The following is a 24302-nucleotide window of genomic DNA, read 5'->3' as shown; positions in this document are numbered from 1 at the left end:
GTGAAACTTTAGAAATGGTTAACAAACATAATAATATAAGTTTTAAGACTAATATATTACAAAGTAAATACATCTATGTTTTGTATGAAGTGGAAAAGTCATAAAATAGTATGTGCATCAAACATGCTTGTAAGATAATGTACATTAAACATATTCAATTAATGCAAATGAAATTCATAAATCATTTAAAAATATTTATTATACAAATATTGATAATTTAGACATGAATGGTTAAATAAAATATTACTATAAGTTTATTTTTTCATATAATTTCAAAAGCACTTGTGATAACCTTTTGCTTCAATAAAATAAGTTAAAAGAGAAATTTCATTTCACTCTTGAATCTCTCATTTGAATTTCGACAAAATTTCATTGCATAGTTAAAATTTCGACAAATTTCGATAAAATTTCAAGGTTTTGAATAAATTTCGGATGATTCGTTGAGATTTCGACGGAAATTATGCAAGACAGAAATCGACTGCCATTTCGATTTCGAGGGTGACGAAAATTGAAAATTTCGACGGAAATTTTGACAATTTCGTGGAAATTTAAGACCATGGTCATTATCAGTCCATCTTTTACCTAGAATTGTCGTGTCTTCCCTTCTTCTATTAGTTTGCTCAATGTGTGCGCTTGTTGATCTGTACTTAAATGTTCCCTGATAAGATTCTTCAAAAGTAACGCCACCCTACTAGTTGATAAATGACTTATGAGTTTTAATGTTGCCAATTCGGTTTTTTTGCTTAAAGCATTGGCCACTTCATTTGTCTTCTCTACTTTGTATTCAAAATCAAAATTAAATTCAGCTAACTTCTCTTGCCAACGGGCTTGTTTTAAAGTTAGTCCTGGTTGTGACAAGAAGTGAGTAACTGCCACATTATCGGTTTTTACCACAAATTTGGACCCCAAGAGATAGTGCCTCCACACCCGAAGACAGTGTACCACCGCGAGAAACTCCTTTTCCTGCACTGTATAGTTCTGTGCGGCTCTCATTAAGTTTCTACTTTCAAAAGCAACTGGATGCCCTTCTTGCAAAAGAACTCCCCCTAATGCAAAGTCTGAGGCGTTTGCTTGTACTTCAAACGGTTTTGTCACATCAAGAAGGATTAGCACAGGATCTCCTACAATCTTTTCCTTTAATTCCACAAATGCTGATTGACACTTTTCTGACACACCCCCATGGTGCCCCCTGCTCCAGTAAATTTGTTAACGATACAACTCTTCTAGAGTACCCCTCTATAACCTTTCAATAGTTGTTGGCTAGGCCCAAGAAGGATCGCAGTTCTCTAACGGATGTAGGTGCTCACCATTCATTGATGGTTTGTACTTTTGCTGAATCCATCCGTATCTGGCCCTCTTCAATGATATGCCCCGAGAATTTAATACGCTTTTGAATGAAAGCACACTTCTCCCCTTTTACATATAACTGATTTTCTCGGAGTTTTTGAAAAACCTTCCGAAGGTGATCTTTAGGCTCTTCTAAGGATGCGCTGAAAACCATTATGTCATCAAGGTAAATGACCACAAATTGATCAAGGTAGTCTCGAAAAGCCTAATTCATTAAAGAACAAAAGGTAGCCGGTGTATTTGTTAGCCCAAAAGGCATGACAAGGAATTCAAATGCTCCATACCGGGTGACACAAGTGGTCTTAGGTTCATCTCCCTCTACAATGTGCACTTGATGATATCCCGATCTCAAGTTCAATTTAGTGAAATATTTAGTTGTACTTAATTGGTCAAAAATATCGGCAATCGGTGGAATGAGATACTTGTTGCGAACCGTCATCTTATTAAGAGTTCGATAATCTACACACAAATGCAAACTGCTATCTTGTTTCTTCTGGAATAACACTGGGTCCCCAAAAGGTGTTTTTGATGGGCGGATGAATCTTGCTGCAATTAGGTCATTTAGTTGTCTTCTAAGTTCAGCTAACTCAGGCGGTGCCATTCGATAAGGGGCACGTGCTGGCGGTCTTACCCCCGGCAAAAGCTCAATTTTGTGGTCAATCTATCGTCGAGGTGGTAAAACCCTAGGTAGCTGTTCTGGGATTATCTTTCTGTACTCTTCTAAAACTTCCTTAATTTCAACTAGATATTCCCCTTTCTCTTCATTTTTCGAAACTACTAGTAGAACTACGAAAGAAGGTTTTCCTCTTTTTACTCCCTTCTTGAATTGGAGGGCTGAAAGCAACTTTCTCTCATCGAAATTGTTGTAGGCTGCGGGGACCGTACAAGGTGTATCTCCCATTATCACAAAACAATCCACAGCTGGGATTGGCATTGAGCGTGTCACTTTAAGAAAATCCATTTCCAATACCACATCAAAGTCATCAAGGGATGTCACGGTGAAATCAATTGTTCCAGACCACGACCCCATTTGACAGGCTACTTTAGGTGCCACTCCCATTGTGGTTAACGCTTGAGAATTCACTGCTTTTAACTTCCCCACATCCTTATATACTTGTAATTCTAACCGTTGTGCTTCTGAGTCAGCAATGAAATTATGGGTGGCCCCTGTATCAATCATGGCCTTGATTTTCTTTCCATTCAAAAGTAGATCAACATACATTAAACCCTTTTCCTGAGACTTGTTGGTCACTACTTGGTACTCTAATGCCCCCAAAAATCTCAATGCTCCCACCATATTCTGTTGTTCTTCTGGGATTGCTGTCAGGGTTTCAGTTTCCCCTCGAAGGGCCTTTAGAGCATTCAAAGCCTTTCGCACTCCGCCACTCGATGCAGTCCCTTGCAAAGAAAACATGAGATTGGCACCCGGCGCTCTCCACCACCTGTTCGTCTGCCCCTCCACTCCCTATTCATGGGCGCTCTTTTATCATTCCAAGAACTATTTGTCTTCTTGTCCTTTCCCCCATTTGTGGGCTTATACACTTTATTGGGCCTGGAATCATTATTGGCGGATGTAGGAAAATTTCGTTTCCCAAAATTTTCTGAAAAATCATCCAACTGTTCAGCAGCAGCAAGGGCGAAAAAGAGATCACTAGCACCTTGCCTGCGCAGTTCATTCTTTGGTCATGTCTTCAAACCCCGAAGAAAATGAGATAGTCTATCCGATTCGGTCATGTCTATGATGTCCAATATCATGGCTTGATATTCTCGTACATAACTCCTTATTGAGTCGGTTTGTTGCAACTCCATTACTTTGCACCGTGCTATGTACACCACACTTTCCGGGTAAAACTGGGACTTCAACGCCTGTTTCAACCCCTCCCAAGTGTTACTTATTGTGTTGAATATCATTCCATTTAGTTCTCCACCACAATTTGGCATCCCCAATCAGGTATACGGTTGCCATATTTACTCTGTCCACTTTTAGATTCACTCGTGAGCACATGAATTAGTGCTCCATATCAAAGAATAAATTATCCAGTTCCTTTGCATCTCGCATACTCCCAAAACTTTTAGGTTCCGGTACCTTCAATCGAAAACCCTCACTCGGATCTGCAATCGGCCTTTGGGCTATCTGTGCCACTGCATTCACTCTCACCGTCATCTCTTGTAAATCCCTTTGAATTTAGTCCACAGCACTTTGTACATTGCCCATCTCCTTCAAATCTTCCTTCAAAGAAGTAATGGATTCCTTAACATCTTCTGCAAGGAAATCAAAATTATCCGTTAGCTCTCATAAGGAAACCTCAAGCTCTATTGGCTCTCCCCGTTGGGACGGAAGAGATGACAATATGCCCTCAATATGTTCCAGTCTACTCTCAAAGGCTTCCAACTGCTCGATACTCCTCTAGAAGGCCTCAAGCTCTCTTGGCCTTTTCTCCAGGGATTTCACACGTGGAATGAATTTTTGAAGTTCCTCAAGTTTCTCTACAAATTTTGATACCCTATATAGATTTTCTTTGGGGTTTTCTTCAGCAGCCTCAAACTCTATTGGCATGCCTTTCTGCTTTATCAATGTTGCCACCAACCCTTGGAGTTCACAGCACGTTGTCTCCAAAGTTACAAGTTTTGTCTCAAGCGTCTCAATGCGCTCCACTTTTTCCGACTTGTTTCTCATATTACCTCTCATGGTACTCACACACACTATGCTCTGATACCAACTGTCACAGACCCCCAAAATGGGACTCAAGTAAGGGCCGTGTGGCACTCGTTGAGAGCTCTCCCTCGACAAGTCAGTCAAATCTCACACGTTCAAGCCTGCAAGCATGAGCACCAGGTGAGTCTCAATACTCAAGAAAAACAAGGAATAATATGATATCACACGAACAATGTATTCAAGTACACGAAATAAGGCTATAACAATTAGGGATATCACACCCCAAGGCAACAAAACACCATAATGAAAAGGACTACTTGTATTATTCAAATCCAAGAGAATAACCATACAAACGTTAACACATATAATCGTATATTTATTTTAAATCCCTAGACAATACAATTATAGCAGTATCTCTCTCCCCCTTTTCCCCATTACATTGTCACTCCCTAACACTTGGCCTATATTTTCTTGTTTAGGCAAATGATGATAGCCTCTTTAACTAGTGTGTTTAATTAAGTCTTGGATTCACGAACACAAGGATCATATTCCAATCTTGTATCCAAAATGGCTTGCATATCATAGGTCATTTGGGAAATTGTGCTTTTAAGTTGAATTTGACACTTCACTGATTATTTTTAATTACAATCACCAAATGATGGTTTGCATTTTTTTGCTTTATGAGTACTATCTCTTTTCTTTTCTTGGTGTTTTATTTGTTACCTTTTTATGTATAATTTGTAGTTTTGTACTATATACAAAAGCACAAAAAATGCAAATCATTTTGTGGACTTAAAAGAAGATATTTTTTTTAAAAAAATTCAACAAAATTTAAACAAAATTTTAGTATCTTTAGTTGAGTAGTAAACAACTAAATGAGTTATAAAATATGAAGTATAAAATTGTAGATTTGGAAGTGAATTAAATAGAACTTAAATTTATTTGAATTTAGAAGAAATTCACTTCTGGTAAATTAACTGTAAAAAAGTAGCAAATGTTAGTTAATGATTCACAATTTGTATAAATATTTGAGTACTGATACATAAAGGAATTTTGTATAGAACTATTGAATTCTTTTAGTAAATCCTTATATCATATACTAATATATGGAACAACAGCCAAAAAAAAAAACACAGCCTTTAGTCCCACTGGGTGGGGTTGGCTACATGAGTCCTTTTCTGCAAGTATGCACGATATGTTAAACAATATTCAATATTCTGTAAATGATGACTCAGAGACATCTATAAAAATTTTTATATTGTTTCTATAAGAAAAATTAACTTTAATACACAAAATGAAATCCTATCTAACCTATTCAAATAGTTGCCATATGTTAAAATTTTCGCATGTAGCACACCTACATATTATAAATTAAATAACTACAATCTAAGTAAAATTACAGATGCGTTAAACATTTCATCAAATAAATGTTATTTAAGAAATAATACTTCCAAAAATTTCAAAATACATTATACATGCCTATCAGATAATAATCTACTATGTCTACACATGTAATGCTTGACTTTTTTTACACACTGCAGTGTGGGTGATTTTCTTTCTGTTGCTTGTACTTGGGCGGCATCCAATATGCCTACACCTAGTGGCACTTAAGGTTTATTGTTGTTGTTGTTACTGTAGATAAAAAATAGAATATACACTGACAATGTAAATTAGAAGACCTTATAAAGATTCATCTCTTGACGTGTGTGTGTGTGTGATGAGTTAGGCTAGTGATGAGTCTCATGCTCACCCCAAGAAAGAAATTTGTTATGTAGGTGCCAAACAAATCTCTCTCTCTCTCTCTCTCTGCCATGTGAGGCAAGGGTAGGATATCGATCTTCTTTGAAAGAAAATCTTTCAACCGTGCGCTCAATGGCGAGAATGTTGATCTTCTCAGAATCACAGAAAACCAAAAAGGTAGGAGGATCTCCATCTTCCTAGAGGTGGGGAAAATTGAGTGGCTCCTTGCAGCTTTGGATGATTTCTGGAGTTGCTGTTTAGGACAGGCTGCCATCCCCCTCCTTCTTGTGTTGTACGAGGACAAAGGAGAAAAAAAAATTGATGCTTCAACTTAGAGAGAACAGGTTCAGCAAGTTCCTTGCCCTAATGGAGATCAAGGCCAGTGGATGGTGACTCAAGCTTTCCCAGAGGGGTTTGACTCGAAGGGATGGAGCAAAATCATCAGGTCGTGACTGAGCTGGGAAAAAGAGTGATCCCTTGAAACCCTTGATTGTGGAGGAGAATTTGGTGATTATTCTTGCAGTTCTGGACCTGTTCTCCTCCCCCCCCCCCCTGCCACCACAACCAAATCTTCATCTTTGAAGGAGCTCAATGGACTGGATATGACAGCACCAGCTTCAAATTGCAGGGGTCAGATTGGGTTTTTTGAGTAAGACTATTGTGGTTTCTTTTGACGGTTTGAAGGAAAAAGCAATGTGTTTATTTGAAGAAATTGAAGCATTTTTTCTATATTGAACAGACCTTCCCTGAGGGTAATTATAATGTGGCCCCTGCTTTGAAATCAGTTACGCTACTAAACCTGCCGCTCTTGCTAATTGTTTACCCCTTCCAAGTCTGATTTCTATGTAAGAGAAGAGAGGAAGGAAAAATCATTGGCAAAAAACTTAAAGGCAGCAGTTAAAAGAAAGGCAGAAGTAGGGAATTGAAGAGATTGGAATCCTCTGTAAATTATGTAAAGTTTTGGGAGGTGTTTCAGACATGGGGGAAGCTGGAAGCAGCCAGGTTGTGTATTGAACATATGTTGAGGAAATTAATTTCATGGAATGTGATGGGACTATATGACAAAAACCAAAAACCAAAAGCCAAAAGGTTTGTAATTAGGTTGTTTCATAATGAATGGAAGGGAGATGTCAGCTGTTTTTAGGAAACCAAGGTTGATTCTCTAAATAGCTGGTTGGTTAGCAATATATGGGGGTTAAGAGCTGCAAATGGATTGCTTTTGGTGCAGCAGGCAATGCAGGAAGAATTCTCATAATGTGGAACTATTTGGTGGTGGAATGTTGAATCATTACATCAATCCCTTCTCATCTTTCTGTTTGTTCAAGAGTTTGGAAGATAATTTTTTTTGGGATTTTTTGGGGGTTTATGGTCCAAGCGAAGGCTCTTCTAGCCATCTCTTGTGGTGAGCCCATGGTGCTTAGAGACAAGTGGGATGCCCCTTGGTCATTGGGGACGATCTTGACTTGATTTTATGCCCCCATAAAAGAAGCGACAGGCCATTGAAGTCAACAAGAGTTTCATGACTTCGTGAATGGTTTTGCCCTCATTGACCTTCTGCTCACTGGTAGGTCTTTCACATCTTGGACACTTCTCCCATCCTTGACATGAGAGGAATCAAATGGAGGCCAGCCCATTTTTGCTTTGAGAATATGTGGCTCAAGCACAAGGGATTTGATAGTTAGGTCAAGAATTAGTGGCTCAAGCTGCAGTTTGAAGGGAAGGCCAGCTTCATGGTTGCCTCGGCTGAAAATGCTGAAGAAGATACTGAAATGGTAGAGCAATAATATTTTTGGAAACTTCGCTTTGAGGAAGATTGCGATTCTAAATGATATTTACGATCAGGTTGCTATAAACATTTTATTGCCCTGATGGAAAGCAGCATTTCCATTGAAAACTCATTTGAAAAACTGCAGCTACCACAAAGATTGTTTTTTTTTTTTTTTTCCACATGGGAACACCCTGGAAGATTCTTACCATTGACAGCCTCCAGAGAAAGGGCTTACCTCTCGTTAATAGGTGCTTATGCCCAGAGCATGCTGAAACTTTGGAGCACATTCTTTTGCACTTCCCTAGGACCAAAATTTTTTGGAACTTGGCCATTTCCATGGCCAAGCAAAAGTGGGTCATTGTAGGAACTGTGGAAGGAGAGTTATGAGGTTGGAAAGTGATCTGCTCCAACAAGGGTAGAAGAGAGGCTCTTTCCCTCATTCCCCTTGCTATTTTTTGGGTGGTGTGGAGGGAAAGAAATAGGAGTGCTTTGAGGGAACAGTTTCCCCCCGCATGTTTTCAAGGACCGTTGGATAACTATAATTTCTTACTGGCAAAATGGGTTGGTTGGGGGGGGGGGGGGACATTTTTGTGTTTCCTTGATTTCCTGGAGACATCAATGAGGGTTGTGTTGCTTTATGTTGTTTCCATTGTACTTGGGTGGCCTCCCTTTGATGCCATATTTTATAATTAACAATATCTCTCTTTGCTGATAGTTAAAAAACATAAAATATTTCTACTCATCTCTTCTTAGTTCTTAAACATTTATTCTGATATTCTACTAGATTTATACATTATGCTACATGATAAACTTGATACTAAATTTATTTAACTTTTTCAAATCTGTAAGAATTGTCTCATATGGTATGTTTATCAATTCTACATAAATATTCTTCTCTAGAATCTCAATTTTAAGAATATATTGTGTTAGTAAATCTATTATAATATCAAGTCAAAATATGTATAATTATCACAGGCTTATCATTTCATCTAAAATGTATACAAACTAATGCTGGATAACTGTATTGCAAGTTCATAAAAAATAAAAATTTAAAATTTTCTATAACAGTGTTGTGTCTGTCCTTGTCGTTTCCGTAATCCTGATGCTCTTTAAATATTTTTTTACTTCTTGTTGATTTAAAATATTCTGTTACAATGTAATACACTCATATTTTTCAAAAAATTCTGCACATGCCTATCACATAATAACCTTTTAAATATACAAGTCTTTCAGAATATTCTATCTACCCATTGGCCACTAATAGTTCATTGTGTTTATATACATCTGTTGCACAATAGTTTAGGATTATTGTCTAAGTCTATGCTAGTTTTAAAATTTTAATTTGGAGGAGCTGATCATTTTTTTTTTTCCAATTTGAAATGAGATCTATTAGTAATATGCACTATAAATATCACATTTGAGTTGAATTTAATGAAACAAAGAATTATCAATTTGCTTAACAAATATGCAGACTACATTAGATTTCTATATTATGAGTTTAGAGAAATATTAAATAATTCAATCATACGATGTAAATTTTTTAAGTTTTTCTTCCAAAATTGGGTACACACATGTTGGATTGTATTTTAAATTTTAATAGTAATATAATCCATTAGTGCTCTCTTATGTAAGTCCTTTTTTAGTTAGTGAAGCAATATATATATATATATAATGTGCAGATACATTATATTACATTTCCTTGGGCATTGGTACTTTTTATTTATAAACTTAATTATGATAATATACTGTCAGCTTGTTTAGATGGTGTATAATGTATTATAATTTATCTAAACATGACTTAGTTTCTTACTATTTGATAAATATATTATTTATTAAGTTGAATCATTTAGAAATTAAATAATTTCAATTTATTTGGCTCATATATTCATTTGCAATCAATGGCAACACACAAGACATATTTATTAGTAGCTTGAAAAGTGGGGGTCTTGACAATGGTTTTGATGCCAATGAAAAAAGCATTTTTCATGCCATATAAAATTATATTTTACTTGTAATATTTTGAAAATAGTAAATGGAAAATTAATTTTTTTATTTTAACATTATATTTTTTAAAATGAGAAAAGATAATTTTATTGAAGGGGAGCTTAGGTGCAACGATAAGGTTGTCACCGTGTGATCTGGAAGTCATGGGTTCGAGGTGTGGAAAGAGTCTCTTACAAAAATGCAAGGTAAGGCTGCGTACTATAGACCCATTGTGGTCTGCCTCTTCCTGGATCCCGCATACGTGGGAGCTTTGTGCACCTGGCTGCCTCTTTAGAAAAGAGAATTTTATTAAAGGAAGAAATAATTTACAATTGAGAGGACCAGAAGTCCACACAAAGCATAAAAAAGCAATATTGCAAAAGAGCACAAAAATAATAAAATAAATATATATAACAAGGATCTCTAGTCACTCAAAATTTGGGAGAATGGAATTCATGGAAAAAAACACCAACCGGTCAACCACTGACGCCTAAAGATAGGCATAAAAGATCACCCTTTCTAAAAGTAGACATCCACGGAAGGTTTTACATTATATGTATAAAAAATGAGCCAAGCTTAATGTGTTTTTTATTGAATTTTATTGACCTTTATCATGCTTGTTCATGAACTTGTTTGTGAGCTTTCTTTGTAAACATAAATGAGCCAAGCTCACCTTCGTTCAACCTTGGCCTATTTATTAGACAAGTTCAAAAATCATGTTCAAACTCATTCAAAGATTCGACCTTGGATTGTTCATTAGACAAGTTTAAACTCATGTTCAAAGTTCAAACTCATTCATTAAGCTATACAAATGAACCTAATGAAGTTTTACTGAGCTAAGTTCCGAGCTGTTAATGAGCAGCTTGGTTTGTTCATGATCCTGCAGATGTGGATTGTGGAGTTCCCACAGAGCCCTATAAATGCATCAAGGAGGCAGTCCATGTTATCTGGAATGGAAACTGTGTTTGTGAAGAGATGATCAGGGTCTGGTGCAAATTGAGGGTACTTCAAATTGGATCTGCTGCAGAAAGAGCATTTCTTTCATTGGAGTGTGAGAGGTGTCGATTGTTGCAAACTTCATTGGTGTCTCAAGCACATTTTCGGCTTTAGAAAACCAATTCTGTTATTTGTTTGGGAAAACTTATTTTCTCCTCTCAAATTAAATATATTTTCTTTTGGTGCGATAAAGATGTACAAAAAGCCATAAAGACAAAAAGAATTTGCTATAAAATGTGGCCAAAATGTAGAAACAGGGATAACTTTGAAAAATATAAGGAGGCAAGAAAAGATGCAAAAAAGGCCGTTAGTGAAGCGAAATACAAATCATTTAACAGTTTGTATGATAGATTAGATGAAAAGGAAGGGGAAAGAGATATATTTAAAATTGCTAAAGTTAGAGAAAGAAAGAATAAGGACTTAGAAAATGTATAATGTATAAAAAGTGAGGATGATATTGTCTTGGTTAAGGACGAAGACATTAAAGAAAGATGACGAAGTTACTTTAGTAAATTGTTTAATGAAAACCAAATAAAAGACTTAAACTTAGAATTATCAAATGAGGAAAAGACTAAAAATATGAGATTTATTCGCAAAATTAGAATTAACAAAGTTAAGTTTGCACTAAAAAAAAAAAGAAAAATGGGAAAGTTATGGGACCAGATAAAATCCCAATTGAAGTTTGGAAATGCTTAGGTGATAACAGAATTATATGGTTAACTAATTTATTTAATACAATTATAAAAACAAAGAAAATGCCAGATGAATGGAGGTAAAGTACTTTAATACCTATGTACAAAAATAAAGGAGATATTCAAAATTGTAATAACTATTGTGGAATTAAACTTACGAGTCATATGATGAAACTATGGGAAAGGGTAGTTGAACAAAGATTAAGGTTAGAAACGAAGGTCTCAGAAAATCAATTTGGTTTTATGCCTAGGAGATCTACCACAGAAGCTATATATCTTTTAGGAAGATTAATGGAAAAATTTAGGAAAAAGAAGAGGGACTTGCATATGATATTTATTGACCTTGAAAAAGCATATGATAGGATACCTAGGGAAGTTCTATGGTGGGTTTTAGAAAAAAAGGGTGTGTGTAGTAGGTATACTGATGTCATTAAGGATATGTACGATGGAGTAATGACTAGTGTAAGGACTATAGATGGAGAAACTAGAAAATTTCCAATCAGCATAGGTGTACATCAAGGATCTATTTTGAGTCCTTATCTTTTTACTTTAGTGATGAACCAATTGACTAAGAGTATTCAAAAGGAGGTTCCATGGTGTATGTTGTTTGCAGATGATATTGTATTAATTGATGAAACTAGGGACAGAGTAGAGGCTGAGTTAGAAGTGTGGAGAGAAGCTTTGGAATCTAGAGGCTTTAGGATAAGTAGATACCATTGGCTAGACACCACTTGATTACAAAGCCAGCAGTCATTGATTCATTGTCCACCTAATTGCTTAGTGTTAGGAGAAAATGATTAAGCACTTTATTGTGTTAGGAACTGAATTTGTTTGTAAGCTTGTGTTATCAAAACCATGTTTGAGTAGAGTTAAATCACTACTGTATTGCTTCATTATTGCACCCATATTTTCTGCTTCCTTTAACAATCTTCCTCGTATTAAGCAGATGGTTGAGGCACGGTTTAAGGAGCTTCTTGATCACTCTATGTTGCTTCTAAAGAAGAAATGGCTCTTTGGTATGCTTGATGAATTTATCACAAAGCAACTCCCACACAATGTGACTTGGGGTTTGAGCTTGTTATATGCAATGGAGCACGAGGGAGATCGAGCTTTGACTTCCACTCAAGGTATGCTATTAAAAAATTTGTTGATCAAAGATTCAGTTGTTTCTCTCTTTTGGTAAAACGGCCACACATTACTTCTTTTTATATTTTCAGCTCATCTGGCGCATGCATTGCGGTTCTTAGCATCCGTTGTATCTCAAAGCTTTCTAGCTTTTGGTGACATACTTGAATTACATCAAAAATTTCTTGAACTTTCGGGTGGTATCAATCGAATATTTGAGCTTGAAGAGCTCTTAGATGCTGCTCAATCTGGTACATCTGTGTTCTTTGGTGTTTTCAGTTTGATTGTCGACTTATTTCATCCTAATGTATCTCTTAGATCTTTTTGTACTTTTCAGCATCTGCTTGTGTAGTTTTATTTTTGCAATCCATGGAAGTGGACATTTTTGAGGGAGCGAAGAATAAAAGAATATGCAATAGTTGAGAATACTAAGCTGTTGAGTCATACACTAGACCATATCCTGTTATTTTATTAAATAATTGATTAATTAGTAATCTGCCACTTCTTATTTGAGAACCATAAGATGCAAGCCCCCCCCCCCCCCCCCCAACCCCACCACAAAAAGGGAAAAAAGTTGAATACCAACAAGATGTCTAAAGATTCTTTTATGCCAAGCTTATTGCAAATATTTGTGAACTTCTCACTAATCTCTACAATCAATCTCTTATGTGCTTCATTCTGTATTCTGTAATGGAAGACAGGGTTACTAGAAAAAAATACTGTGGCTTAACTGTCATGTGCCTTTAGCCACATCAACTCTTTTGTTTTTATTTTTTCTCCTTTTTGCAGAAATTCACCAACTCAACTCCTGCCCAGTGTTTGCATATCTCTACGTTCTCCCTTAGTGCACTGGTTTTATTTTTCCAAGTGACTATGATGACTCGAACAAAGCTACAGTGAAAAACCAACCATATCAAGACTCTTTTGTGCCTGGAGACTAACCATTTCAATGGAGATTACTGAGCTGTTTAGTTGTAGACTGGACTCGACACTTACCACCACCGACACAGTCCCCCCCCCCCCCCCTTTGCATTTAGTTCGCAGAATCAGACCTGGAATGGGATCAAATTTTAGGAATGGAATTGTATTTCTACATTTGGTTTGCAGAGTCAAGGCCAGAATTCGGAATACAATTCCTACAGGTGATGAAATTGAGACTCCTGTACAGATGGGCTGGAATCCATCTTAATTCTGTGGAATCAAACTCATTTATAATATAAAAAATATATTATTGAAAAAATAGTAATAATTTTATTATTATAAAACTATTTACTCATAATAATTACAATAACAATAATATTTATTATTATAAAAATTATGATAACAAGAAGAACAATAATAATAAAACAGGCAAAAACAATAATTATTATTTTAAGGATATAATTATTATAAAAATATAAAAAATAATGACAACTAATAATAATTACAATAACAATTGGCAGGGCGAATTTCGGGGGTGCCTTTCACGAGGTCAGGGATTTCTCCCCCCACCCCCCAGGTTCGATTCCTGTGGCAGGCTCCTGAATTAATCCCTCTGTGGTGTGTGTGGGGCCACCACTGCAGGGCGTGGGATTAGTCACGACAGGTGCGTGCGGACCGTAAAATGGACGTACGTTGACGGTTGTGGACACCCGGCGATACTCAAAAAAAAAAAAAAACCAATAATAATAAAGGCGAAAATAATAATTATTTTTATTTTAAGGGTAATAAATATTATGAAACAATAAAAGAAATAATAATAACAATAAAATACTAATCACTATTATACAAATAATAAAAATATAATTATAAAATTAAATAATTAAGTATTAGGGGTATTTATAAAAAAATGACTTCTCATTCTATTAAAGAAATCATTAAAGATTATCAAACATTGAAAGAAATTGAAATTGTGATTCCTACAATCATTCCATATTACTAACCAAATATAGTAATACTGCGTTTGAGAGCATGTATTCCAAACCTTGGATTTCGATTTTGGTGGATTTGGACAAATTTCAATACAATTTTATATTACATCCTATCCAAATCCAATACGAATTCAAATCTAAGGCCTCACCAAACATAGGGTAATTGCATTCCAAGAGTGATTTCATTCCTGTCTTGATTTCATTCATCACTCAATTCCTCTCCTGCTTCAATTCCATTCCACAAACCAAACAAGGGTTTATTTATTTATTAATTGATTAATTACTAATCTGCCTTTCACACTTTGCGCCCATATGGCACAAGTATTTATGGTAGACCCCCATACATCTAGCATCAGTTACTCTTTAATTTGTTTATTTGGTTTGATTGGGGGTGGTTTGTTCTTTAAAGGCCCAAATTATGTTGTATAATTTAAATATTGGATAATTATTAAGTAAATTAAAATAGTAGCTATACTGAATTTTGTCGTTAATCAAGAAGTTTATCATTCAGTTTATTGCAAGTATTTGGGTTTGTTGGTTCCCATCACAAATCTGGAAAATTCAAAATCCATTGGTGAGAGATCGAGAACATTAAATTTGGGACGTCATTAAGTTCATCAAGGGATTGTTGTTCTAAAAACAACTCAATGGTGAGTTTCTTCCACATGGGGAATACTGAAGTAGCTGGATTAGTAGCTTACAACTTTCAAGAGAAAACGCAAATTCTGGGTCTCTTTCTGCAGTCTAACTGTGACCCCTTCTGTTAAAAGCGCCATGACTTTCTCCAGAGAGCTATAAATCACTCTGTGCTATGCGTTGGACAGTAGATTCATAGACCTTTCCAGTGGCATCTTTGTTGAGAGAAGTCATTGAAGTTAAATCAGTTCGCCTACAAAATTGATCAACCATAATTGTGTCTCTGAGTAGTTATTATTTCTTAAGTCTAATAAGTTGCATTGTTTACTATCTTGTACTTTTTTTTTAATGAGTTGTTGAGCACAGCTCTTATTCTCTTTTCCTTCACATTGTTTTTTTTTTTTTTTTTAGTTGTAGGACATTTTATTTATAGAGGAAAGAATATATAAGGAGGACAAGAAAAACACGAGCAACAACAATGTTTTTCTTGTCCTTGTAGAAAAGAAATAAAAAAATCCCATCCTCTTTTTCTTTATTGTGCCTTTGGATTTTTATGCTACTTCTACCTCTTCCTCTCGTATCAAAGACCAGGTCTCATATTGTTTGGAATCATTGGACACTAAAAACGTTATTGTCTATTTTTGCTGAGTGACTAACTTATTGCAAATTTTCCTTATTTCCCCCCTTTTTTTGGAACTCTGTGTGTGTGTGTGTGTTTTTTTTTTTGGGGGGTGGGGGAGGAGGGGTTGAGTGGGAAGAGGGGTTTCTTTTTCTTTGATATGCATTTTTCCTATTATTCACCATCCTTGAAGAGTCCCTTTGGGTTGGAACCGTAATGGACTTGTGAGTTGGCTCGTTAAACTCATTTGAATCACAATTCTGTCATATTTTATTAACATTCTAACTAGGCTGCTTATTTTCGCTGTTTGAGGCGAGGCTTGAGTTCTCATTTTTGGTTCTTTGAATACAGTAATGAGCCTGCTTGTGCCTAATTGAGCGACATTCATTAAGATTGATAAGGGTTTCTGTTAGGGCTTACTGATTCAGTGCCTCTCCATGAACTGTTTATATTTATTGTTCGAGCTATCTGTCTTGTCTATTTTCGCGTCTCCTTCATCTGTCTGACTTCCTCAGCTTTGTTCAAGTTGCAGCCCCTTCTGCTTTTGAGGTTGTATTTATGCCAAAAATTAATTCTATGTATTCCTGGTGTGAACGGCATGTGATTTTTTTTGCTGATTGTCGGGATATGGATCAGCAGAGGGGATTTACAGATTTGCTCAAGGCTGTGGTGCCTGGTGGGTGGCTTCACCACAGCTGCACAAACAGGTTGGAGATTTGGAGTAAGGCTAGCAATGATAGGAGGTGGATTTATTTTTTGAAGAAGAGCAAACAGTGGAGAAGGCAGAGTTGTCTAAAAGGTGGGCAACTGTGTCTGCAAAATCTCAGGTTCAGGGAGTTTCCAGGGTATCTCAGAGAGTAAGGAAATGATTTGTGTGGGTGTGAAGGTCCAAACCCATGTATAGAATGGAATGGGTCCAACATTAATAAAGCTGTGGATTTGGGCCAGTTAATTTTGCAGGCTGTTAAAAATGTGTTTAAATGAATAGGGGGTCCAGAAAATATTTTACTAGTTTAACTAGGCCCGTTGTCTCTAAAACTGAACAAGATTATGGACTGGGCCAGCAGAGAGAGACTCAATATTTTAAGACCATTCAGCCAACTCATACACGTTATAGCAATTCAGCTCCGGTAACCTATTGACTGTGGATGCTCGCTCAAGGGACTTAAAATTGGTGGTGCTGTCCAGCTCCAACACTTAGGGCAACGGCATGCAGGCTGCAGGAGATAAAATTCGAATACAAACAAGGAAGAAGAGATTGGAGAGTATCATTGCAAAGGTGGAAAAAGTGGTGTTCCTGATCTGGCAGAGGAATCGAAGATCAGCAGGATTCTATGGACTTTGAATTGGACCAAAAAAAAAAAACTTGTACCCAATGAGAATCAATTTTGGCAAGGAAAAGACTTCAATTTAAGGGAGGTTATTTTAGGGAAGAAAGTTGTGCAATCACAATCAAATGCCATTGTAGAGAAATTTTGGAAATCTAAGAAATATTCAGGTAAATTTTCTCTTGTTCCCAAATTAAATTTACCTTCTAATGTTGACTGCTCTGAGTTGATGAAGATGGGAAAGAGAGGTATTTTATGATGTCGATTATGATTGAGCCTCTTTGATGGCAATTCAGGCAGGGAGAGAGCCAGGTCGTTATTTTGAACTGAAAAACAAGCAACTTCACAAGAATGTCCAGAAGCTTCTAAGAGGGATACTGATGGTAGCTTTTCAATTGAGGAGGTTAAGAAAGAATGATCTGCTGATCTTGTTTTCCAGTGGAAATTGTATAATTTAAAGAGCTCCAATAATTGTTGAGGGCTGTTAAAAGGGATCCATGTTAATAGGCATTTGTAGCTTAGTGTTATTTTTTCTTTATTTTCTAATTTTTGCTCCTTGTCGATCTTTATTTTATAATTTTTGTTCCTTGTCAATTGTAGATGATGCCACTTTCTCTCTCTCTCTCTCTCTCTCTCATATTTCTGTGTGTTCCACGTTTGACTGAGGAGACAATAACAGTCCAGTTGAAAGATTGTACACTCTGCTAAAGAGTTGACCGGTGGTTGCAAATGCCTGATAACCCAGATTCAGGTCCTGGAATTTGAAATATATCCAAGGGGAAATTTTCTAGTACGGAAGAAAACATGTGGAATATTGTGATTGTTTATGCTATAGACTAAGGCCTATGTATCATATACTATGCTTTATTATTAGTAATATGAGCATGCATGTTAGTATTTTAATTGTCTAATGAATTTTTATTTTTCTTTTTATGTGACTAATGATAGTGATGCTAATGCTCCTTTTAAAGATAGTATTATTTGAATTTTTTGAAGGGGAGCTTAGGCGCAACGAGATAGTATTATTTGAATTTTGTGAAGGGGAGCTTAGGCGCAACGGTAAGGTTGTCTCTGTGTTGTGGTCCGCCCCTTCCCTGGACCCTGCATACGCGGGAGCTTTGTGCGCCGTGCTGCCCCTTTTTATTATTTGAATTTTGTACTAAATAATGTGATGTAAACCCTGTTTAGGACTTTTTATTAGTGTGATTTTTTAAGCATTATTTGCCACAACTAGTAAAATCTTATAATTTTACAATTCAATCATACAATTCTATTTGTAGATCCTATGTCGATCCTAGGTAAAAAAGAAATGATTTTTGACACCTTGAACACAATTGCTGACGTCTGATTATAGATTGATTACTTGATATAATTGCTATCTTTGTTTTTGTTTGATGAAGTCACGTGGAAGTTTCGCATTCATGCCAAGTGGTGTTCCTGCAGGAGATCCTGTTAGTAATGCTTCCTTGCCATCTAAAAGGAGTGAGAGTTACTCTGAAGAAAGCATTTCATTCTCCGAAGTGGATATCATTACTCCAGCGCAGAAAATGTTGGCGAGGCAGTTGACATGTGACATAATTCCGGGGAAAAGCCTGCTTGTAACTGGTTTGTTTATTTTTAACTTTTCTTTTTTTCCCTTTTTTAAAATCCGGTGGGAGGTGTTCCCTTGTTCGGACCATTTGGTTTTTTGTATCATACAAATCTATGTTTTGATGACTCTTCGGTTTCCAAGGTCCGAATGGGAGTGGTAAAAGCTCCATTTTCAGAGTTTTACGAGGCCTTTGGCCCATCGTGAGTGGAAGACTCAGCAAACCATCCCAACATGTTAATGAAGCAGCTGGACTTGGTTGCAGTGTCTTCTATGTTCCCCAGCGACCTTATACATGCCTAGGTACCTTAAGGGATCAAATCATTTATCCCCTCTCTCATGAGGAAGCAGAGCTGAGGGTATTAAATTTACATGGAGAAGGTAATGACTTGCATCAGAATCAATATTTTTTATGCTTCACTCCTTTCTTCTCAAACATTGGCATGAAAATGATGGTGCAATGCTTCCTTTTTGCTTACAAAGTTGATTGAAAACACTTTTTGATGGATGAAAAAAAGTAAATATTAGGGCCACATCAGTTCTCATTTTCCATTTCCAAATTTCAAATAATTACATAAGTGCCACCTCATTTTCTAGTTCTCTAATAAAACGATTTTTTCCCATGTACAAATTTGGAAAACTAGAAATCAAGCGGCACTTTTGTAATTCTTTTGAAAATTTGAAATAAAAAATAAAACTGTTTTCAGGCCTTAATATTTCTATTTTTTAAACCTCATGGATTCAATAGAACTATTTAGCTAGAAATCTACAATAACACAAAACTAAACCTTAAGTCCCACTAGGTGAGATCGGTTATAAGAATCATTTTCTACCATTTTACACAAGCATGGGCAATTTCCAATAATTAAAGGCTTATCAGTTTATTAAATCATTACTATCTCATAATTCAGAGTCCAAGTTATTTAGGTCTAGTCCTGCCCTTTCTACTGCCACTAAGAGTAACTAATACACTCTTCCTCACTGGTATACTATTTGGCCTACATTGTAGATGCCCAAACCATCTAAGCTGTTTCTCACTTATCATATAGTTTATGCCTAATTGCAGATCTATTCATTGCTTAATTTATCTTGATAATACGTCACTCATCCACCATTGCATTCTCATTTTGGAAATTTACACCTTTTGAATATATTGTTTCTTAGTTGTCTAACATTCTATTCCATATAACATAGGTAGTCTTATAATTGTCCAATAAAAAATTCCTTTTAATTTTAGGAGTATTTTATGATCACACAACATGCCCGAAGCACTTCCCCATTTTATCCAACTTTACTTTTGAACTCCATGTATTAAATCTTCAGTTTGTCTCCTTTAGCTTGCATAATAAATCCAAGGTATCTTGAAATCTACTTATGTTATTAATTTCTTGACAATTAAGTTTCATCTTTTCTCCAACATTCCTCCAACCATGACTAAAATTGTATTCATATATTCTATCTTATTTCCACTTATCTTAAAATCTCTAGATTCTTCATAGCTCTAACTCAAATTCTACTCCACCTCTAGTTTCATCAATCAAGACATTATTACCTGCAAACAACGTATACCATGGAACCTCATTTTGGGTACTCTAATAAGTTCATCCATACTAATGCGATAAGATAAGGGCTGAAAGTGGATCCCTGATGTACACATTGTGATTGGAAATTTCCTAGACTCTCCACCTAAATTACTAACACTAGGCATTACTCTATCATACTTACCCTTGACGGAATCAGTAGATCTACTACTTTTTCCTAAACTTTTCTACTAATCTTCTTAAAAGATATATACCTTCTATAGTCAATCTTCCAAGCATAAAACCAAATTGATTTTTTTGAGACCTTTGTTTTTAATTTTAGTTTTTGTTCATTTACCCTTTCACTCAATTCCATTGTATCACTCATTAGTTTAATTCCTTAATAGTTATTATAATTTTGAATATCTCCTTTATTTTTTGCATGTAGGTATTAAAGTGCTTTGCCTCCATTCTTCTAGCATTTTCAGTTCTTATAATTGTAATAAATAAATTAGTTAACCATACAATTATGTTATCATATAGGCATTCCAAAACTTCAATTCGGATGTCATTTGGTTTTATAGTTTTTTTTTTTTATCATTTTTAATGCAATCTTATTTTAACTTTAATTTTCTGAATAAATCTCCAATTTTTAGGCTTCTACCTGGTTTTCAGTTTCATTAAAGTAGCTAGATATCTGCATCTTGAAAATATTGTACTTGTACTGATTAACCTCTTGGATTCAAAAGAATTGTCATTTAAACCATTAGTAGGCAGTTAAAACCTCTGCATGACAAAAGATTTTTACAAAAGCATTTGAATTACTGCATCATGAAAATATTGTGCTTGTATTGATTAACCTCTTGGATTCAAAAGAATTGTCATTAAACCATCAGCAGACAGTTAAAATCTCTTCCCTGCAATATATTTTCACAAAAGCCTTCAAAGTGCTTCAATTTCAAATATTTTTCAGAAGAATTTAAAACTTGGGGTATTTAGAGAAACCATGCATATATCTATCTATCTATGCACGCACGCACACGCACGCACACGCACACACACACACACACACACACACACATATATATATGTACGTATATAAACATTTTCATTTTCACTGTGAGGACATCAGGAACCTTTTATAAGCTGTAACAAAGCCATCATTTAGCTCAATGGAACATGTCATAGGGGAAATGATGTATTGGTTGCAACGTGTGGGTAAGTTGCAGGAAGACCAACTTAACAAAATATAAAGTTGGGAAAAATAACCTGGAACTTGGTATTTCAAATTTTGACATATTCATGGATGCATTTTTTTTTGGATTAATGAATATTCATTTTTCTTCTCATATTGTTACCCAAGTAATTGACTCATGCGAAATATTTAGGCAAAAAATCTTCTGCCACCTCAAACATTCTGGATACGCATTTGAGAACTATTCTAGAAAGTGTTCGATTAATTTATCTTCTGGAACGGGATGAATGTGGCTGGGATGCTAATTTAAACTGGGAAGACATTCTATCTCTTGGTGAGCAGCAGAGATTGGGCATGGTGAGTTTCACTTATGTAGATGTTCATTCAATGTGCTCGTCTGTATTTAGATGTTTCCTACCTCTTTTTTTTTTTTTTGGTGAAGAATTTTTCTGGTGGATTTTTAATTATTGACATGATGCTTTTTTTCTCCTAGGCGCGCCTGTTCTTTCACAAGCCAAAATTTGGCATCCTTGATGAGTGCACCAAGTAAGCAACAATTTTCACTTGCTTTTCTTCCCAATGACAGCTAACTAAATTTATTTTTTGTGCTTATTTTTATGACATGATAGTGCAACAAGCGTTGATGTTGAAGAACATCTTTATAGACTTGCAAAGGATATGGGTATAACAGTTGTTACCTCCTCACAAGTAAGCAATGCATTATGATTGCAGTGCTTACCCCTCATTTTTTTTTTTTTTTTATCTCGACTCACTGTGCACTCTCTCTATTGCACTTTTTTATATTGTTTTCAGCGCCCTGCCCTGATTCCATTCCATTCTGTTGAACTACGGCTGATTGATGGTGAGGGTAATTGGGAGCGTCGTTTGATCAAACAATGAGCTGACAATGCCAATGCCTGTAATTATTATTGGCCTTCCCTTGCTCCCTTCTGCCCATGGCTGCGCAAGCGAGTGACTGCTTAATAAACATTCTATTGAAGTAGTTAACAAGCTCTGGTAATGACTGTTCAGACACATCAGTGGAGGCTGATGAAGAAGCCCGTCAAAAGTATAGGGAGGATTGTTGTTAGGATAAAAGTGCAGATAATAATTTTTGAGCATACAAAGAATGTCATAAGCTCCTGTAACATAACATAGAGAAAATTGTCTATGTACAGGCATTTATTTTGCTATTTGAGGTCGTAAATTCATTTATGTTGTAAAATACGGTGCTTAATTGTTTTGGTTAGCCCCGATCAATAAAAATGGAAGGTAAATTGGGTACCCTCTTTAGATGATGTTTGCTAGTTCAAGTATGCAGGTTGCTTCTTGCAATCTAAGATTCATGGTCACAGGTTTAAAGTCATGTTGCGAGCGGTTGTTTTACATTATGTGCTTCGGAAGGTTGTGAATCCACAAAAAAATTAATATAATTTTATAGTATAGAATATCTAAAAGCCAAATCAAATTTAAGTTCTGAAACTCATGTACAGCTATGTAGAATTTGTCTTGGTTTGATTTGATCTGGATATGTTTTACCACCATAAGCATCGCTTTCTTGCCAACTGTACACAACCAGAGGCCTCCACAGATTATGACCAGTTTGCCCTATTATATATTGTTATATAGGCGCGCGCGTGTGTGAGAGAGAGAGAGAGAGGCACACCTCAATGATATCCCCTGAAAGGAGTATAGGAGGAACAGAAAAATAAAAAGGAGAGTAATCCTTTTGGAGTTGTAAAGTCGAATCTACTTGGATTATAAAATAGATTGAGGTGGTTCTGCAGTCTATTTATATATACTATGTATCAAGTTGTGGCCAACCCCGAAGAAGGGAAAGGGCATACTTTAATATAGTTTAAATGCAAATGACATCTGAACAGCCTCTCGAGGATAAGAAGGGCTTTCTAAGATTTCAATCCCCACTTCATCCTCCCTGTTTTATTAATATACTAACATTTGGCCCATTTGAGAGAGATCCACTGTTTTCCATTAAACCTCTTTCCAATTGAAATGGATTGAAGGCATAGACCACAATCCTCGAAAGGCACACTGCGTATATATGAACCCCATTAACCAAAGCTTCTCTTCATACCCTAAAAGCTCCTCTCTCTCTCACACACACACACACACACAATGGGTGCTGCTGCCCCTGCCCATACTTCCTCTCTTGCTTGCGAATTGAGAATCATAAGAGCAAGGAACATTGAACTCAAGCCTGCCCGGAACCTGTTTGTAAGAATCCACCTCTCTGCAGGAAACAACAAGACGATTGCCCTCACCACCCGACAAATTTCATCCAACTCCCACCATCTCTGCTGGAACCAGTCCTTCTCCATCCAGTGCTTCGGAACCCTAGACTCCATGGCCGCTCTAAAGCAAGGACATGTGGTTTTCGATCTCCGTTGCAGAAACCCCACACTGCCAATTCTGGGAAGGCTTGGCGGCGGCGGCTCACGTCTGCTGGGCAGAGCAGAGATTCCATGGGAGACCCTGTTCCAGTCGCCGGACATGGAAATTGAGGAGTGGATTACGATGGGAAGCCCCGGTCGTGCGAAGCCTGTTCATCGTTGTCAGGTGCAGGTGGGATCGAAAGTACGGGTTCCGGCGCCGGAGAGGAGGAGAGGAGAAGAGTTGAGGAAGTGGAAGGATGGGTGTGGGTGTGAAAATGGCGTGGGGCGCAACTGCTTAGATTGCGAGGTCTTTCCACTAGCAGCAGCTATGGAGGCCCTGTAACTGTGTAAGAAGTCAAGGAGTCAAGGGTACGAGTTTAGACTACTCGGCGGTGTCCTCAATCCGACCAGGAGAGGACGTATTAATAATACTAATTATATATACTGTAAATTGATATTTGGAAATATTTTTGTTTGATAAACACAATTTTTATTTTAAACTTTTAGGATTTGGAAAATAGTGGCCTTTTATAGAAATGTTGAAAATCGAGAAAAAAAAGTAAAAGAATTTTTTTAATTATTTGAAAAACTATAAATAAAAAGTGAATTATTTTTCATATGCCTCAGAAACTTCTTCTTCAACATCATACTAAACACAAATACTACTTTAAAAAACATTTTTTAAAAATATTTATCAATTATAATAATATTCTTCATATGCTTAACAACCATATAACAATTGTATTGAGCGTAGCATGACCTATAGTGGTGACCTAATGAGAGTTTTTTTCTTTAAAATTACCAAT

General features: G+C 36.2%; 2 protein-coding genes across 5 annotated transcripts in view; both read left to right on the top strand.

The window, feature by feature from the left end:
* The window catches only part of LOC131159557 (ABC transporter D family member 1), an 85018-nt gene extending 62617 nt beyond the window's left edge, over positions 1-22401 (top strand). For all 4 annotated transcript variants that reach the window (XM_058114574.1, XM_058114573.1, XM_058114572.1 and 1 more), the window contains 8 exons: positions 12129-12309; positions 12400-12558; positions 18244-18405; positions 18533-18769; positions 21297-21460; positions 21597-21649; positions 21733-21811; positions 21917-22401. In XM_058114574.1, coding sequence (XP_057970557.1) covers positions 12129-12309; positions 12400-12558; positions 18244-18405; positions 18533-18769; positions 21297-21460; positions 21597-21649; positions 21733-21811; positions 21917-22003 — 1122 coding nt within the window. In that variant the 3' untranslated portion in view covers positions 22004-22401. The remainder of the gene's footprint in view (positions 1-12128; positions 12310-12399; positions 12559-18243; positions 18406-18532; positions 18770-21296; positions 21461-21596; positions 21650-21732; positions 21812-21916) is intronic.
* A 533-nt stretch (positions 22402-22934) lies between these two features.
* On the top strand, positions 22935-23972 carry LOC131159556 (uncharacterized). The gene has a single exon (XM_058114570.1). The coding sequence runs from the start codon at positions 23240-23242 to the stop codon at positions 23837-23839; it is 600 nt and encodes a 199-aa protein (XP_057970553.1). The 5' UTR covers positions 22935-23239; the 3' UTR covers positions 23840-23972.
* The last annotated feature ends 330 nt before the right edge of the window (positions 23973-24302 follow it).

This window comes from Malania oleifera, chromosome 7, assembly GCF_029873635.1.
Source record: "Malania oleifera isolate guangnan ecotype guangnan chromosome 7, ASM2987363v1, whole genome shotgun sequence".
In the NCBI taxonomy this organism is placed as follows: domain Eukaryota; kingdom Viridiplantae; phylum Streptophyta; class Magnoliopsida; order Santalales; family Ximeniaceae; genus Malania; species Malania oleifera.
This window is presented reverse-complemented; position numbering and strand designations above follow the sequence as displayed.